The following is a 20,550-nucleotide window of genomic DNA, read 5'->3' on the forward strand; positions in this document are numbered from 1 at the left end:
GGGTGGTTAAGCCCCTGACAATGTTTTCCCTCTCCACAAGATATCAAGATGTACATCAGACAAGACAAGTTAAGCATTCAAACATTTACTGGTAATAGGTAATTTACTATTATGATGTTTATTCAAGTAAGAAGACATAATGGATTAATTTATATCATTGAATTTAGTTATTTGTTTTAATGGAAGCAATCTTCTCAACAATGAAATCGGAAACCAATTAGGTTGGTTGATCTTCCAACTAAACATGGAATATATCTATATGCAAGAGATAGGTTTATCTGATAGATTGTTATTTCAATCTTTCATTTATAAGAATATTGATTATAGCATATCTTCTAATCTTATGCCATTGCCACAGCAACCAATAGAAAGAAAAGGAAAGATACAATGGTATCTGACACCCCAAATGATACAGTGGTATCTAATGTCGTAAATGATATAGCGATATTTGATGCCCTAAATAATACACTGGTATCTGACGCCCCAAACCATACAGTGGTATCTGACGCCCCAAACCATACAGTGGTATCTGACGCCCCAAACCATACAGTGGTATCTAATACCCTAAATGATCCAATGGTAATTGATGCCCTAATTAACACGGTGGTATGTGATGCCCTAAATGATCCAATGATAATAAATGCCCTAATCGATACAGTGGTATGTGATGCCCTAAATGATCCAATGGTGATTGATGCCTAAGTGATATAGTGGTATTTGATGGTAATCATCATTTGATTTTGATATAGAGGTATTGGATGGTAATCTTCATTTGATCCTTAGTGGTATTTGTGGACTAACTTAGGTGTTTGTAGAAGCATCCCTAGATTGATTTCGGTTTTGAATTCCATGATATGTAGATTTTAATTTCCATAGTAAATTCATTAATGGTGTTTTCAATTGTTAGTTATGAAATTTTTATTTAATTAATTTTAAGCATTAATCTCATTCACTTGAACGTAACTGATATAACTGTCTTCCTATGAAAATGAAGTAATAACTGTATTTCTTTGATATGTTAGTTATTAGTTAAGACCAGGGAAAAATCAGTTGTTACAGAAGGAAACCTGTGAGATTGTCTCCATATGTTGCTAATTTTATTGTTAATGATGTTTTTGTGAAACTTAAGTTGCAGGGAAGCAATGTTCCAAGATTGCGTTGAATTTGAACTTGAACCTCAAGGTTCAAAGTTCAAAGTTCAAGGTTCTCAAATGTAAAGAGTCATGATCCAAGTTGGTTTCAATTCAAGATCCAAAGTTCAGTTTCATGGTTCAAAGTTCAGAGTTCAAAATATGGATTTGTTGGATTGGAAGTGCAGATCTAAAGGTCGGCTTCAAAGCGCATGTTGATTGATTCAGAAAAGTTCATCTTCCAAGTTTCTCAAGCTTGAAGTTCAAAGCTCAGGTTTGAAATCACAGGGCCAGCTTGACCCAAAATTTACAAAGCTATGGTTCCTTAAGCCTGATTTTATTAAAATTCCAGATTGTAATACAATCATATCCAATATCGAAGGCGCTTTCTACTTGTTAGATAAAAGGCAACAAAACTTATAAAAATCCCTGGATGCCAAATGAAGAGCACGTTCTCATGAGTTTCAATGAAGAATTTCAGTTCAAAATCCATTCTTGCTAATCACCAGGCATCCCTTAAATTCTAAGTGACTAGTCTTCGTTATAACATAAAATGTAGACAAGAATATGAAAGAGATAGATGTATATGAAGAACCCTGAGTTGTGAAGATAAATTGATTCAAGGGTCTTAAATATTGAAGACCACATTTCATACATTCAAGGCAAAGAGGAACTTGAACTCGACAATTACTAGATCCCTTTCTATCATCCATTATGTGGATTAGAAGTGCCCGATTATAATTCTACTTGCTCTATTACATCTAGAGACATGACATGAACACACAATGTTTGTTTAATAACCGTTAATGAGTAAAAAGGAGATAGTCATGATCAAGATGCTAGGAGATGGTAGATTTGAAGAAGATGTTGCATGTCATAAAGGGATAGAAATGAATTTTATCCACAAACTTGGGTATCAAGTGCCAATAGCAAGTGTTCTATTTCAATATCGGGTTCCCCACATGTCTCACACTCAAGCTTCACGAAGTTATGGTCTCTAATATGGCATCCCTCACATACAAATGTCGCAGGCTTTTCTTCATAATAGAGAGTTCGCATTAGGGAGGAGCGTGGCCATGCAAATTGTTTGACATAATGCTCGAAGCTGGTTTACACTCTATGTTTACAATTATGAATGAAGGAATTAGTTTCTATGATCAAAGCATTTCCAAATGCACAAGATGCATAAGAGTCGACATAGGTGTGGGTTGGATATGATAATAAAGAATGAATCTTGATCAACCCGTGTGCATGAAGTGAATGGAATAAACCATGATTTACACGGCTTTACAGAATTCCACCTAATATGCCTATAATTGATAGTGAGCATAGTTGTTATGCAAGAAATGCACAGTAGTTGGTCAGTGAAGTCAAACCCACTAGAACTGGCAAATTGGAATGATTGGGAAAACTTAATTTTCATAAATATAAAACTTTAATCGAGCTCATAAAATGGAGTGCAGATTTTGTACACCCATGAGTTAGAAGACCAATTCAGTATAATAAAATAGAAGCTTTTTCAGGTCTCAACGTGGCTTCTGCTGTAGTGACATTCTAAGAACTGATGGTGGGCTCGAATATGGTTTCTAGAAAGCAAGTGGAAGTCATGGTTATGAAGTCTTCAAGTGTCATGATTTTGCCAAGGTCGAGACAAGATCTTTAGGAGAATATCAGTATGAATAATAGTCCAAAGCATGTCAGAGCTTGATTTAATATAAGGAAAGCTATGAAGTGTTTGCCAGTCCGTCGAGACTATCGTCAATGGTTACAAACTAAGATGCATTCATGAAATGTTTGATGCTTGCAAAAAACTGTGGATATCTCTCATTTAGTAACACGAGATATAGTATAATACAAGCTGACAATGGAGGGATATCATCGATGCTTAAATCGCATGAAGTGTCATCTTCATTGTGGTCACTATGTTAAACATTCTTGATGGACTCTATCGCAGGAAGCCACCTCATAAAGACCTAGAATGCAAGAGATGATCTTCAATTGCCTAGACAGTAATATGGAAGGAGCCGCAATTAGAACCAAACACCCACAATAGCTCGAGCTTTCCAGGTTCTAGTAGAACTCGACATAATGTCAATACAAGTCTTGCACCCTATTGAGTACAGTTTGAGGTTCAAGTTTCCATTTAGCCTCAATCCTAATCCAATTTTGGATGACCAAGAAGCAGAGAGTGCTTGTGATATACTTGGCATGATGTTGATTTTCCTTTGGCAATTCTTGTCTCATCAAAAATAGTTAGATCAGTTTGGTGATTCGTGAGATAAAGATCCAACAGATCCTTGATCCACGAGTTGATCCTAATAATCAATGGAGAAGGTCACTATTACAAGGTTGTGTTCTCATGATATGTTATGAAAAATTGAATTTCATGTCGATGCCTAATTTAGATATAGCCAGGTGTCTAAATACACATAAATGTCATGTATATAAAAACCGCAACCAAGTGTTATGTGGATTCACAAAGACCTTCAGAAATATCGAATTCCCAAGAATCTGTTATTTTAAAACTAAATGTAAGTTGTTAGGAGGAACATAGTTAAATATGCCAAAGAGGGACAAGAGGAGAGGTTTTTTTTTTTACTCTCGGAAGTCCTGAGGCTGCCAGGGGAGGATGGATGCTTTGTGGTAGTCCTAAGGCTGCCAAGGGAGGAAGGATGCTTTGTGGTTGTAGCAGGGGATAGGGAATTAGTTTTATATTCTGTATTTTCAATTGTAGTTGTAGGGATAGGTTAATCCTATGGTTTTTTGTTATGTGTTTATAATAAAGATAGATTATGTTTATCAGATCTTGTGGCCTGAAGATGTAATTCTTGGATTGGAATGTGTAATAATCTGAGCTTAGGATTTAATAGTCCAATGCTGTTGTAAAGTTGAGAGGAATTTTCTCGAACAGTTCACAAACATGTTGGGTATGTTCTAATATCTTTGTAATAACACCTCTTAACTTGGCAGGACCAACAAATCAGAATGTAAATAAAGAACTTCCACTAAATAGTTTGCATTCATTCCATTAGAAAAAACATTTGTTCATAGTACCACATGTTTCAGCAAGAGATACTAGATATTAACATAAATGTTATGCTATCAAATTGATGATGCTAGACTGTTTGGACACTGCTTACGCTGAAGGAATAAGAAATACACTTTCGAGGTTATAAACCAACATTTTAAAAAGAAATGAGTTGGCACAATGCACCTTCAATCCACTACGTTGATGGTGAGTCTTTTGTTGTCGCCTAGCCACATGATGAAATAATGATACTGTGCAGACCCTTTTCTTACCACCACCACTACTGGGAAACCTTCAACATACAAGACTCCTGTCTGTTGTAACACACTGCCGGTTGTTATAGGTAGCAACCCGTGCATGTAAGTTCTGCTCAAACCTTTCTAACACCCGTCAGTCTATCAGCCCGTGTCCGTTTTAGTGTGATATAACCTGTACTGCTGGCTACCTCAAATTAGATTGTCGTATTTGCTCAAGTCGACCATGCAATAACATTCGTGGATTCCCTACTACTGGTCGAACTCTTATTAACGTTGCTAACCAGGCACTGGATTCCACGTTAATACTAGCTTGTTTGGCAACCCCACGACTGGTACAATTCGTGGTTAAAACTTATCCAACCTATTTCCTACCAGGCAGTGACTCAACTCAATATAATCTGAACTTAGGTATTAAGCAACCAGTAATTCGTACTAACTCGGGAACTGAGATGACTTGCAAAAAAAAAACCTTCATTAAATTCATCCATAAATTGAAGTGTTCAAGGAGAAGTTGAAGTGTAAAGTGACTTAATCCACACACTTTAATAAAATACTGAAGTATATAAATAAAACCTCCGATGTGACTGGTAGGCATCCTGTTAGTTAATGTCGTTAATCTATCTGGATGTAGAGATAGATTAACCTGGCGCCAAAACACTAGCACTAAGAAGAGGACATGACAGTCCTCCCTTCTCGGGATTGCTTGCCCTCAAGCAATCTCAATGATGTGTGCTGCAGTATAGACTCACCTTCCCAAGTGGCATCCTCATATGGTAAGTCTTTCCATCGGACTAGATATTCCTTGACGGTTCTATTACGCAGCTTCCTCTCCCTGGGTTCAATCACTTCCTCCGGCACCAAAATAAGCTTACCCACCTCATCAAGTGGGGGCAAACTCTCTGAAGGTACAATCTGCTAACCCACGACTTTCTTGAGGCATGAAACATGAAAACGTTGTGGATCTGGCTGTCACCCAGCAAATCCAACTCATAAGTGACCTCTCCTACCCTCCTGGTGATACAATAAGATCTGTAAAATCTGGGCTTAAGTTTCTCTGACCCACTTTTCTTCAAGGAGCTCTGTCTATATGGCTGTAGACGAAGAAAAAATCCATCACCCAACTCAAAACTCAACTCAGTACGATGTCGATCAGCGTATAACTTCTGCTAGTTTTGTGCCTGCTGAATATTATCCCTGAGAGCTCAAATGATGTCCTGCTGGTCCACAATCCAGTCTTTGGCCAATGGTGCCCTGTTGTCCTATAAGGCCAAATCAATAAAAGAGAGAAACTCGCAACCATAAAGGGCACAAAAAGGAGTCATCCGAATGGATATATGATAAGTGGTGTTATAACAATACTCCCCCAAATACAACCACTTAACCCAAGCTCTCTGCTGGCCTGCACTTTAGTTTCTCAAGTACCCTTCCACCCATTTATTTACTATTTCAGTCTGACCATCTGTCTATGGGTGATAGCTAGTGCTGGGAGTCAACTCTGTACTTGTCAATCTGAAAATCTCCTGCCAAAAGGTGCTGAGAAACCTACTATCCCTATCACTCACAATAGTCTTGGGTAATCCATGGAGATGGAAAACCTCTCAAAAAAACAACTCAGCTACTTGAGAAGCTAACCAATATGTGGCGATCATGAAGAAGTGCACATACTTAGTCAATCTACCACCACAAAAATGCAATCCCTACTCTGACCCTAGGCAACCCTGTAATAAAATCCATGGAGATGCTCTCCCACCTCTGAACTGAAATAGGGAGAGGCTGAAGTAAACCTACAGGAAAGCCCTGTTTAGACTTGTTCTATTGACAAGTCTGGCACTCTCTAACATGTTGCAATACATCGTCCTTAAGCCCCTTCCAAAAGAATCTCTCCCTAATCTGCCTATAAATTTAAAAAACCCTGGGTGGCCTATTGATGGTGCATCGTGTATGGTGTGCATAATATCCCCCTTTAGTTTAGATTCGGGTACTAGGTAGATTCTATCTTTGTAATATATAACATCATTCATCACCTTGTACCGTTCGTCCTGAAGCATTCCATCCATAATCTGACATGCATGAGCATTTTTGGAATACTCCACTAATAGTTGGGACCTCCAATCTACTGAAATCTCAGAAATGGCATAACACTAGCACTGGGGGTCTTCAGGAAAGAGCATCAGCAACTATATTATTTTTCCCTTTGACATACTCAATGTCAAAATCGTAAGCTTGGATCATGCTGACCCATTTCTACTGCCTCTTGTCAGCCGACTGGATGGTCCCAGCGGTGTTTCTGTAGCCGACGGAATGATTGTCGTCAATGTTTTGTATTTTGCAGCCGACGGGTAAATAGTTTGTAGCGGACATAATGTTTGTGGCCGAAGGACTCCTCCGGGAAGGTTCGGCGGATAGTATTTATATCCCGTCTGTGATCATTGTAAATCATCTTCTATTATTATTCCTCTGATGAAGCATAATGTAATGTCTGGCATATGTGAATATAATTCTGCTATTTTTGTTCCATTGTCTGTATGCGTTGATTTCTTTACCAGTACGGTAAACAACTCTCATTCAACTCCTTCTGTTCTAGGAAGTAGCATAAGCTGTTATGATTGGTCTTTACTGTAAATTTACTTCCCACCAAGTACTGCCTAAATTTGGCTAGGGCATGCATTATTGCCAGCATCTCCTTATCATAAGTGGAATATGGTACGTCGCAGCCCCTAAGTTTCTTGCTCTCAAAAGCAATGGGATGGCGATCCTACATCAATACGGCCCCTATTCTGCTTCTTGAAGCATCACACTCTAAAATGAAGGGCCTAGAAAAATCAAGAAGTGCTAGCATTGGACATGTACTCATCACCTATTTCAGCTTATCAAAGGCTGCCTCCGAATCTTCTGTCCAACTAAATGCCCCTTTCCGTGTCAAGTCGGTAAGGGGTGCTGCTACCTGAGAAAAACCTCGAGCAAACCGTCGATAATAGGAACAAAGACCAAGGAAACCCTGTAACTCAGATACATCTTTCGGTGGTGGCCAATCAAGGATTGCCTGTATCTTCTCCTGATATACCTTAACCCCCTCGGCACCAATCACATGACCCAAATAGAAAATCTCGGTTAACCCAAATTTGCACTTAGACTCTTTTGCGAATAAGAACTATTCCTCCATGAAACTAAGGACCTCATCCAAATGCTGCAAATGTTCTTCCCAAGTCCTGCTAAAGATTAATGTCATCAAAGAAAAACCACACGCTCTTCCTTAGCTATTTTTTTGAAAATATGGTTCATGCATGACTAAAAAGTGGTTGGTACGTTAGTGAGCCCAAATGCCATCACCAAGAACTCGTAGTGTCCGTAGTGGCATCTAAAAGCTGTCTTATGCACATTTTCCTCTCGGACTCTTATCGGGTGGTATCTTGATCGAAGGTTTATCTTCGAGAAATAAACTGCCCCATGAAGCTCATCTAGTAACTCATCAATGCGATGAATTGGATACCAGTTTTTAATGGTTCTCTTGTTTAGGGCGCGGTAGTCTATACACATCCGAAGGGTGTTGTCCTTCTTAACCAACACCACTGAAGAGGCAAAGGGACTACAGTTGGGCCTAATATGCCCCATATCTAAAAGCTCCTTGATCGTCTTCTCTATCTCTTCCTTGTAGTGCCTGGAGTGACAATAAGGAGTGGTAATAACAGGTTTGGCACCCTCCTCTAGCTCAATGATATGCTCAAGCCCCCTATCTAGTTGAATTTCTGGGGGTATATCCTCAAACACCCTCCTATGCTTGTCTAAAACTGTTTGAATGTCACAATGATACTGCTGCCCTATATCCTGTGACTCCTTTGAGGAGATGAAGCACTGTGTCGCTCAATCTATATCATCATGTCTCAAAATGGCCTCCATCCTCTGAGCTGTTATCAATCTAGGTCCACTATCTGGTATGACTTTTAGGACTACTAACCGATCACCCTGTAAGAATTCCAACTGCATGGTCTCATGATCAAAAGTGTACTTGCAAAGAGTCCTTAACCACTATCTACCCAGAATGGCATCCAACCCATCCAAATCAACAACGTAGAAATTAGTCTCCAAAAGATAATCGTCAAACTGTATCTGAAGACCAGCTACTTTCTCTGTACACCTCAAAACTTCACCGCCTACTACCTTCACCTCAAACTCCGAGACGTCAATTGTTTGCAAACCTCTCCTAGATACCATCTGTGTACTAATGAAATTATGAGAGGCTCCTATATCCAAGAGGAAAACAATGCGCTGACCTTAACCACACCCTTCACTCTAAAAGGATGACTTGTCGAACCACTAGAAAGAGTGGCTATAATTGGAGGTTGTTCTGTGATTGCTTTTTTCTTTTTATCTTTAAGGGGTTACTCTTCAACTTCTTCTTCCTCACTATCCTTAACATCACCTTCCTGTTGCTCCCCTTCATCCTTGGAGAGAACCTCAACATAGTATATCTTGCCTTTACCAAGGCACCTGTGATCGGGGGTCTAAGGCTCCCTGCAAGTAAAGCACAATTTCTTCCTCCTAAGTTCATTACGCATTTCAAAATCCAATCTGGGAGGATTTGGTTTCTGCTAGCTTTTGTTCCCTTGACTCAATGTAGATCCCTTGTAAGGTTTCTTTGGAAGGCTCTAATATCAACGAAGGTGAATCGAAATCATGAGCTAGCTTGATTGCATCATCCAGGGTGTTTGGTTTAAAGACCTTAACCAAACCCCTATAACATCACCTTCCGCTGCTCTGACATATCCCGCACCATAATCGATATACATTGAAACTCATCAATGAACATATCTAAAGATCCACTCTGATGTAACTAAGCCAAATCCCTGTAATAGACTTCAACATCATTCTTGTCAAAGCGGATAAGCAGCCTAGAGCTAAAAATCTAGTATGAAGTTATGAGGCCATGATTCTGAGTGACTAATCCATGATGCCACCAATCGTACGCAGCTCCCTCTAGGTGCATGGTCGCAAATCTGATGGCTTCCGCTTCAGCCATGGGCTTAAGTGTCAAATAGGTATCCAGCTTGTGAAACCAAGCTCTAGCGGATGTCTGACCGCTGCCATCAAAGGTGGGGAGAGTTAGTTTGTTCATAGCATGTTTTAGATCCCTGTTAGGTGCTTTCAGTCTCCAATCTTGTTGCTACCTATCAGCCTCTTTTTTCTTATTTAAATACTGAACAAAGGTCAAATTTTGTTTAATTGGATCCGGAAACAAATCCCACTCATCAAAAGTCGCCATAATATTATCAAGTAATAAATTTGGAGCTGTTGGTGGTGCTACTTCTTCTGCATTAAAAACTGGCATTAAGGCCCTGTTGGTGTTATGTGTGGAAGCCCTAGCTGCTCGACGAGATCCGGCTATACTTCTGTCTCCACTGTGATGGCTCGGACCTCTTCTATGGACCGAAACCAACTGCTGCATAGTTCCTACTAATTTTTGAAGAGCATTAGCAATGTTGTTTTGTCCATCTCTGATAGCCTGCAACGTTTCCCGAACTTCCCTATCCTGTTCATCTTCATTATGTGCCATTTGAATGTTGTTTTCTGGTTCAGGCTATTCACCTATTCCAAAAGTTATTTCTTTATCCACAGTAAAACTGTCTTCAATATCGATATGAACTGAAGAGTCTGCTTGTTTCGGCTATAGGTGACTAAATTTATGTTGTCTTCTACTCATCCCTGGCTATCATTTTTTTTTTGGGTAAAATGGTCTGCAAAAATTTGTTATTTCCCACAAGATGGCAGGTCTTGTGGCTTTGATACCATTGTAATAATCTGAGCTTAAGATTTAATAGTCCAATGCTGTTGTAAAGCTGAGAGGAATTTTGTCGAACAGTTCGCAAACACGCTAGGTATGTTCTGATATCTCTGTAATAACACCTCTTAACTTGGCAGGACCAACAAATTAGAATGTAACTAAAGAACTTCCACTAAACAGATTGCATTCATTCCATTAGAAAAAAATTTGTTCACAGTACCACATGTTTCAGCAAGAGATACTAGATATTAACATAAATGTTATGCTATCAAAGTGATGATGTTAGACTGTTTGGACACTGCTTATGGTGAAGGAATAAGAAATACACTTCAGAGGTTGTAAATCAACGTTTTAAAGAAGAAATGAGTTGGCACAATGCACCTTCAATCCACTACATTGATGGTGAGTCTTTAGCTGTCACCTGGCCACGTGATGAAGTAATGATACTGTGCGGCCCCTTTTCTTACCACCACCACTACTGGGAAACCTTCAACGTACAAGACTCCTGTCTGACATAACACACTGTCGGTTGTATAGGTAGCAACCCGTGCACGTAAGTTCTGCTCAAACCTTTCTAACACTTGTCAATCTATCAACCCATGTCCATTTTAGTGTGATATAACCTGTACTACCGGCTACCTTAGATTAGATTGCCATATTTGCTCAGGCTGACCATGCAACCCGACCACACAAATAACATTCATGGATTCCCCACTACCGGTTGGACTCTTATTAATGTTGCTAACCAGGCACTAGATTCCACGACCCCGTAGCTGATACAAGTCATGGTTAAAACTTATCCAACTTGTTTCCTACCTGGCAATCTCAACTCAATATGATCTAAACTTCGGTATTAAGTAGCCAGTAATTCGTACTTATTCAGGAACTAAGATGACTTGCAAAAAAAAACCTTCATTGAATCCATCCATAAATTGAAGAGTGTTCAAAGAGAAGCTCGGGCTACGTCCAACATCTCGCATTTGCTCTGAGGGTTTGCGTCCTCAAAGCAACCAGTCACATTTAAGCAACCAAAAAATACCAATGTGCTGAGTTCATAAATTCTTGTGTGTCCAAATCCCAATACAAGCTCTTCTTTTATAACCTCAAAGTGAGGGAAAAACAAAGGAGCAAGGAATGTGGGATAAAACACCATTTTCGTCCTATAGTCATTTAAGCCACTTTATAAAGTAAATAACTTTATAACATGAAGTGACTTTATCCACACACTTTAATAAAATAATTAAGTATATAAATTAAACCTCCAATGTGACTGGTAGGCATCTTGTTAGTTAATGTCGTTAATCTATCCGAATGTAGAGATAGATTAACCTAGCGCCAAAACACTAGCGCTGAGAAGGGGACATGACAGAATGAATCATGTGATAATTCCTTTCATGTTTTAGATGCAGTCTTGCATTGTCGTCCATGGCTTGAAGAATAGAATATTATTTTCTCTCATTCTCCTCTGTGATATTGAAAGGTTAAATAGGCAAGTCTTGTGGCTTCCTACCTATTTCAATTTTTATTTAAGTTATCAAGTTTTATAAACACATTCATTTCATGTTTATGAATGAATGTCGAAAAGCCTTTTGTATCTTAAGGTTAAAGATACACTCTATTATTTAATTCATTGCAAATATTTCTATGAGGGAGTTGTACCTCGCAATTCAGAGGAGAGTTATCAGTCAATGATAACTCGTCCAACTGTTAGTAGATTTTGTTCTTCCATTTGGGCGTTGAGTCATATTTTGCGATTCTTTTTGAAGGACAAATTTGCTTACTAACACTATGGATTGCAAAGTAACACTCATGTAAGAATCAATACAATCAACCAAACAACCATCAAGGAAAAATAACAATACCTATGACATTGTTGGTCAATCTTTTCTGGTTAGAGGCATTCATAACATCAATTGCAGTGTATGAGGCTGAAACAATACAAACTGAAACAATGAACAGCAGATAAACACTTTGCAGAACAAGTGTTCAACGATATTCCTTAAAATTCATCAAGCAAATTGAAATTTAGGTCAAAACGCAAGGAACATTGCAAAGGTAGAGTTAGAACCTGTTGGATTCTAACACACTCCCTCAACCTCCTTAATGCTAATGATTAGGAGAGAAAAAAACAAGTTAAGGTTTAAGTATGTTCACTGTCGAGTGTATTATGAATCATGTTTCTTAATTCAATTCGGTAAGTCATTCACAAGAACAAATTATGAGAATTTTTGGGTAAATCAAGTTCGTTCCTAGTAGGGGACATTACATAGCAATGCTACAAGCTCCGATACTATGAAAGAGTCCATACGACAAAATTCTACACAATGTAAGATTTGACTACATATGTAATGTAACCACCCAAGATCTAGGAGCTTCAATGAAAGCATAAGAGATCAAATATGAAAAAATAATGCCATTCTATCAAACGATGCAAATATAAAATGATGATCAAACTAGGATGCTTAACAATGAAAAAGGAACCCCTTAGTAATATATATCCAGGTGAGACATAGCCTTGCATAAAATTTTGGACATGTGCCTTAATCTTATGACTTAAGAAATAAAATCATAAATATCTTAAATGTGTTCTAAGTAAACTTAAGTAACTATTGTCAATAGAAACTAGGTGATTAACCAATTAGGTAAAACATTCCATTCATACTGACAATGCATAGAAAACTTGCCATAATACAAATGAAACTGATCCTGATTAACAATGGATTATAGCCACTAATGAGCCTATTTTAGTGAAGAGGATTTGAACATCTTGAATGAGGTCACGGACGATGGTGACTTGCTTTGATTGGAGCAAATGGTTGTCCACATAGGGACATCAACATTTTCTCACAAGGAACATTGACTTTTGCTCCACAAGGGGCATTTATTTTCTGCCTGATATATCTAGTCACAGCTTCCATAGAGGCTAATTGAATTTTGTACTCCAATTCGTTCAGCATACAAGCAATGAATATTGACAATACATACACAGACTGAAAAAAATAATACTAATTATTTAGCCATAATTAGCAGCGTTGAATCTTTAATTATATGAATATCTCATTATTGATGTCTGGAGACTTTGTTTCTCTTTCTACACACTTATTCTATGATTACTTGGGTGTTTATTTTATTTCCCATTTTCTTGTTTTAAACTTGACAAAAAAATTCCATTAGAGCTATCAGATTTCCACAATCCATCAGTGTTGTGCATTTGATTTCTGGATTTGATTGTGTGAACAGATTTTTTACATCAACGTTTCGGATCACACTCCGTGATCCATCATCAGGATGCATGCAAGAGAAGGGAAGGAGAAGACTCCATTTAAACTATCATTTTGTTGTGTCATTGCTGTGTAATTATGATGCTACTAAGATATACATATTGGGAAAGGTAACATTCTTTGTAATGCTGCTCCTACTGAAATTGGAACCTTGCTGGATTTAAACAATATGAAAAATCACACATATCAGACCAGTATTGTATTTTTGCACAAGGGTGACTATTGATTATCTAACTATGTGCTCTTTTTTCGTACAGAGCATGTAGAATGTCTTAAGCTGGGTGCATATTACTGTAAATGTTAGATCAGCATATACCATGATTGTAGCACTAATAATCATTCTTAATCTCGTTTTCAAGCATATAGAAAAGTAAAAGGACTTCTGCTCTTGAGAGTTCAAATGAGAAGAACCTGGTTGCATCAAATCCACCGATGTAACAATATTTGGAAGCACTTATCCCCCCATCAGGTCCCTAAAAGGAAAGTACAAACCAGAGTAAGCCATATAAGAATCCAGAAACAACTTTGGCTTTTTAAAAACTGAACATATACATCAGCTTACTTGAGCTCTACGAAGTCCAAATTCAAGCAAAAGTTTGGAATTCCCAGCAATTCGCCTATGCCTTGCAGCATTTGTAGCAACCAATGAAGCATAGTTCACTAAATTGACAAAGGGTGTTTCCAAAAGCTGCACAAGCTAAAGAATGCAGTGATGACAATTAGAGAAGCTATCTGATTTGGGGCCAGGAATTTCAGCTGACAGAAATAGTTTCTAAAAATCAAGTTAACTAAATGTACACCATAATAAAAAAGAAATATACATACCCATACAACTTATTTAAATTATTTGACATATTCTCGAGACTCTTAATTCATCTAGAGCTCCAAGTAAAGAAAAAACATATAAGATCCAAGCAAATTGTGTTCTCTACTTCAGAAAGTTCTATGAAACTTACTGCCACTGGGCCTTCAACTCTGATTAGTGGTATTTTGGGAAAAACAACCGACCCTTCTGGAATTGCATAAATTTCAATGTCTAAACAATTAACTCCTCTCAGATAATCAAAGAATCCCTCCTGCATATTGACATTATCTAAAAATTAGAATACCGTCTTAACAAAAACTTTATTTGCCTTATGTCTTACAAACAGACTTCAAAAATTTCATCAGACTAATGTACAAATAAATTTATCTAGCTTATAGCTTGCAAATACCCCACTTCTACGTTTATAAATACCTGCATCAATAAAGAGTGTCTAAATTTGCCATTTGCCAATATGAAAAATTAAAATAGAACAAACAAAATATATTTAAGAAACAAAGAGAATCTAAGACTTGCTGTTCATGTATCCTAAAATAAAAGCGATATTACTTGTAACTTCATAGGACAGAGAACACAAAATGAGCAGTAAGTACATGAATTATTGAATAGAAAGATTAACAAGAAATTGATCACAAAAAAGCTAATCTTCTTACATATTTTCCACATGCAGATATAAGAAATATGTTTCTGCAAAAATGTTTAAAAAGTTGGAACAAACAAAACATGGTGAACAATAGACACGGATATTTCGTGCAAATCACATTTCAAGAGAAAACTTAGAAATTATATTCCAAGACCCAAGAGCAAGACCTAAATTTTTTCTCTACCTCACATGTAGCTGGTAATATCGTGCGTAGGAAACCAATCTCCTCCTCTCTAAATTTAAAATGTGCAGCAAATCTAATACACTCCTCTAATCCTGCAAAAACCGTGTACTCTCCACCAAATGGGTTCTTCCGAAAAAACAAGTCAAACCTGACAACACAAAGGAAAACAATCAGAAATTGCGTCAGCCACACTAATTTTATGGGATAGATTATGATTAGAAGTTCAATCCAAACAAAATTTGTAGTTCTTGCATTCTATTTAACATATTTTCTGTGTTCAAATATAGTTACAATTAAAAAGTAGTATGGATGTGACAAGTTTTCAACCAAGCAGATATAATGACACAGATACATTTCTATTTTGCAAAATGACACACAACTAATGCACCTCAGAGAGCTAGAAGGTCAAAATCAATGAAATTTTTAATTTTTTCACAAGAAAATGACAACTTTTTTAGATTCACCCACGCATGTTTAATAGACCCATGTAATCACTCCAAATGGTTTCAATCTGTTGGAATCCAACCACAATTGAATCCAACCTATAATCAAGAGGACACTATTAGACATATAATGCCAGACCAAATATGGGGCAGCAGTTTGGTAGTAAAAATATGCTAGATTGAGGCTCAGATAAACATGCTCAGCTGACAAGTACACAGTGGAAGACAGAAAATGTTAGGCGATAATTCTCTTTGAAAAAGCACATGTGGTCAATTATACAGGAAATATTTATACAGAAGCATGGTTTGTTGGTTCACAACAAACCTCGTTGTGATCCCATTATCTAGGATATAGTTTCTCAAATTAAGCCAAGGAGATTAATCAATTTTATTCATGGGTATAGTAACCAAAACGTAATAGGTATTAACGAGTATGTTTTTAAATAATTGTATAAATCTATTTCCTAACTCACTGCCTAATTAGTTATACATCAACTACGGTGTATTATAATCTCCAGTGTTCCCCCAATATTGCAACATAGTCCCTAGGAGAGTAAAATTGTCACAAGACCTAGGATATATTCACACTCCAAGATACATATAATCAAATGACGAAAAAAGAAACACTCATTAATTCACCTATAAGATGACACAGTGGAAAATGACAGACTCTACAGTGCAGGACACACAATTGTTGACAAGAAAAGATTATTTGCAAATAGAGACACATCAATCACTGGCCAAGCAACAGTAGTGGGAATGGGCCTTGCTACACTACCTCAATGGTAATGTCCCCACAAAACAACAAAATCAATTGTGAAAATTGACCTCACTACATCATCAAGGTAAGACTTAGCCTTACCAAACCAACTCATTTCATATTTATGTAGCAAGACTATGGTCTTCATCATCTTATTAGTAATCATTTTCTTTATCTTTATGTTTTTATCAACAGTAGTTTGTCATTGAAGCAACAAAGTTGATTTAGTCATTGAGCTAGTGTAGAACTCAAAACTAGCATTTATTCTCCATCCTTTTGTAGGACCTCATTCTCCTTGTAATGTCCTCTTTTTTAAAATGTCGAGGTTTGTGTTTTGGTTTACCCTATCATTGGTTCTCATAGGCTAAGTTGGTTAGAAAGTTCCAATTAGCAGAACAAGAGGCTCTTGCCTTTCGTAGGTCAGAAGGGTTAAGGATTGCTCTTCATTTAGATCAATTTGGCACGCTTACTATTTATAGTAAGTCAATTATCAAACATTCCTATTTGGAAGGGCACCTAGACCAGCCTCAGTTGCAGTGATGACCCTTGGCACCTTGGTTTGTCTAGCATTTGCAGTGTATATCCAGATTTATAGTTGATTCCTTGAACAAGATTTTATAGCTTGCATTCATGATTATTTTATTATAAGCAATGTTATACTTTATCAATAATTATAAAGGCTTATTATAAAGTTATTAAGTGTTAAGAACAAGGTAGGACTCACAACTGAGGGTGCGGGGAGGGTGGGGGCAGGCAGGGTGGGGAGGGTGTGGAGCGGGGGGAGTCAATGTAATGTCCCCATATTTAGTAGGCGATTTGGTATGTTCATCATTGTGGTCCTCGTGAGTTGATAGTGAGATTCGAGGGTCTCAGTCTTAGACTTGCTATTTATAGTACGAACCTGGCTATAACTTTAACAACTCCAATTTTTTGACAAATCCAGTAGTTTACCATTTTGTCAAACACTTAGCTAACTCTATATTGCTAATGAATGGAGTTACAAGTGGATTTACCAGTGTTGCGTACAACTCACATTAATGATGCAACAAGTCTGAACTTTTACAAATTAAGTTTATTTAATTCTTGATAGGAAATAGCATGATGCTGAAATACTTGTTTGAATGATGCAATATATACAGATCAATCCAATATTCACGTTTATTGTTAACTGCTTCAGATTTATAGCTATATTGTGTTAATGTTTTGTAGCTTCTCTCGTATGAACTGTAGCAAAGAAATATATATATATATATATATATATAACATTGTGATTATGTTAATGAACATACATGTCCCTTCATGGGACATGTCTATTCTTTACTCACTCTCATATATATAAGAGGATGTTGCATTTGAAAAACACATACCAAACATTATGGTAGTGTCAATACATTTGCAGCAGTCATCTAAAAACAAACATGGTATCTGTACACTCAGTTTGTGCACTTCTCTAAATCCTTCTATTCAAGTTATCCCATGGATTGGAACACTCAAATGTCGGCTTAGAGCTCCCTATTGATGGAGTGCAAAGGTGTGTGTTTGTGAATATGAAGAGCTCTTAGCTGAACCTTAGAGAAAAACCCCTTGCTAGCAAACCATGCAATGGGAGGTTCTTTTAGACAAGAGCAAGAATGCAATGTCAAAGGAGCTCTCAAACATGCAATGCAAGAAATGAGTTAAGCTAGAACAGAATGCAACTAAGCTAAGCAAGATGAATGTGTTACAACCATTGCTAATTAGACTATGTGAGCTATGTTATAACAAAGGAAATCAAGCTATTCTAGATGATTCTAACCTAAGATGGAGTATGCAAGAATGAGACAAGAAGCAAGAAGTTCTCCACAAGTGTTCTCAAGAAAACCTGTCAAGAAACTTGCAGCATAACAATACTCAAAAATTGAATCCTTAGAGAGGTAGAGAGCTCTCTCTTTTAAAGATGTACGGACGATCGAGATCCAGATCAAGAAATAGACGATCAAGGGTTGAGGTTGACTTTTGGCATGATCCATGTGCAAGAGCAAGTCAACCAATGAAAAGGAGTTGACTTTTCATGTGAAGCAAAAGCCTTTTTCTTTTAATTTGAAAATAGGAAAAGGACTTTATGTGTGCACATTAAGTGGGTTAGAAGAATGGTGTCTTTTATTTAATTGAAAAGGGGGACATGTTCTTTTAATCAAATATGGACTTAAGATAAAATAGTCAAACTATAGGTTAAAATCAAATAAATTGGATTTTAGCAATTTGGTCTAGGAAATAATTAATTAATTTAGCCAAAAGGCTAAAAAGGGGGCTAATAGTCTAGATGACAATTTTTAGGTGATTACAGTATTAGTGCAAGAAGATTCATGCCTATAGAAAATTAAAGAAATATAACTACTATGACTCGTAAGTAATGAATCCATTGCTCTGTGTTTCGAAGAAGTGGTCACGACCAATATTCACCAAGTAGATCCAATTCAATTTATGATAGCCTAATTATCTTCGTATCTTGAGTGATGTACTTCTTCCATGACAAAGTTTCGATTGACACAAGAGAAATGGAAAGCGAACTGAGTTTTCCTTTCGATCAACAATGGTACAGAGCATTATACTGGTACAAAGCATTAAACATAATAGATTAACTTTGGAACTCAACAAGCATAGATAAATTCAAGTAATTACTACAAATTGGTGAAGACACAAATCGAGAAAGGCCTAAAAACAAGGAGCAGATATCTAAATAAAGACATATCATTTACTAGATTTCCTAATGCAAAGTTGTTTAAGTTGTCAAATCGATCCTCCTAATGGCACGTAGGTCACATGTCCATGGGAAGGAAAGGAATTGAAAAGCAATGATACTATAGGCTCTTGGGACACAAAAGTGAAGGGATCATTTTTTCTATCACACTTCCATTGAAATTCCTCTATGGATAATAGTAAAAGCCATTAAAGTTTTGAAGCAACTTTGCGACAATGATCCAACTACATTTTGTACGATTGATTCATATCTGGGAATACATTTTCATTTGTTTAAGAAATCTATAGATTACTTGTCCCACAAGGAAGATAGTGTTGTTTTTGAGTTTATTTACTTCCATTACTATGATCTTAGGAAACCATGGTGGAATGAGCATGTAATGAATGAGATTGAATAGATTCTTTTGCACAAGTATGGGGGAGTGCTGCACTGGGGTAAGAATCAGGTTTGTACGTTCAAAGGAGCAGCCAAACAAATTGTGAATTTGGAAAAGTTTTAAGAAGATAATGTTGTTCCTCTAGTGAGATGGGTGCACATTGGATGGGTTTTGCGTTTACAAGGAAGATCATCATTATGCTCCGTACAAAGGATTCGTGTGTGGACTCAACAGAATTTGGAAGCTCGTGTCTACATAGAACCATGATGATGATATTATTCCTCGTCATGGGATTTCAAATTATATTGGAGGCAAAGTTGTAAGAAAAAATGTTTAGTCAAATTCACTCTTTCTAAAACTTTGCTTAAGGACCTTCGCGGTAAAACTCTCCCATCAACACTTTATCTAGGGGTGTAATCCATCCAACAAGATCTAAAAGTTATCTTTACGGGGTGTAATCCATCCAACAAGATCTAAAAGTTAGGAATAAAATAATGTATTTTATAAGAATAGGAGCTCTAACTTCTTTACAATCATTATTGCCTACGATAGTCTACTTAAAGGATTTACACAAAAGTTTGACAGAACAAAAATTCCATAAAAGTCGATATGTTCAACATGATGATCAAGGCTTTGTGCAAAGATAGGAATCTTGAAAATGCAAAGAAGTTATTAGATGAAATGAGACCAAGTTTCTCATGTTACTTTCATTTATAATAATCTACTTGATGCTTTCCATAATGGTCTCTTGGATGAAGCTTTCACATACTTGAATACCATGTTGGATAGGGGTTTAGTTCCTGATGTTTTCAGTTCTACTTCTGCCATAAATAGGCATGCATTAAAGGTAAAGAAAGGAGGGGCTGTGAAGTATTTAAAGGAAAGTAACATTGGAGGGATGATCGTAAGCTTCTAGTGCCAGTATAAGAGATGGGTACATTCCCCTTTGGAGTTAAATGCAACTCTTAGTGTCAGTATGAGAAATGGGTATTGTTACTCATTTGGTCAACTCTACTTAAAAGAAATTATCACTATATACAGAAGGTGAAGCTAAGAATAAATTAATTATCATAAATTAAGTATAAAATCAAATTTCTAATGTTCTT

At 37.0% G+C, this 20,550-nt stretch overlaps 1 protein-coding gene across 7 annotated transcripts in view; it reads right to left on the minus strand.

The window, feature by feature from the left end:
• Positions 1 to 20,550, minus strand: part of LOC149532341 (nicotinate phosphoribosyltransferase 1-like) — a 199,517-nt gene that overhangs the window by 145,041 nt on the left and 33,926 nt on the right. For all 7 annotated transcript variants that reach the window (XM_089807210.1, XM_089807211.1, XM_089807215.1 and 4 more), the window contains 4 exons: positions 15,126 to 15,273; positions 14,432 to 14,551; positions 14,038 to 14,172; positions 13,887 to 13,948 (listed from right to left, as the gene is read on the minus strand). In XM_089807210.1, the coding sequence (XP_089663336.1) occupies positions 13,887 to 13,948; positions 14,038 to 14,172; positions 14,432 to 14,551; positions 15,126 to 15,273 (465 nt within the window). The remainder of the gene's footprint in view (positions 1 to 13,886; positions 13,949 to 14,037; positions 14,173 to 14,431; positions 14,552 to 15,125; positions 15,274 to 20,550) is intronic.

This window comes from Cupressus sempervirens, chromosome 10 (genome assembly GCF_028749045.1).
Source record: "Cupressus sempervirens isolate cs-2001-9-10 chromosome 10, ASM2874904v1, whole genome shotgun sequence".
Classification (NCBI taxonomy): Eukaryota; Viridiplantae; Streptophyta; class Pinopsida; order Cupressales; family Cupressaceae; genus Cupressus; species Cupressus sempervirens.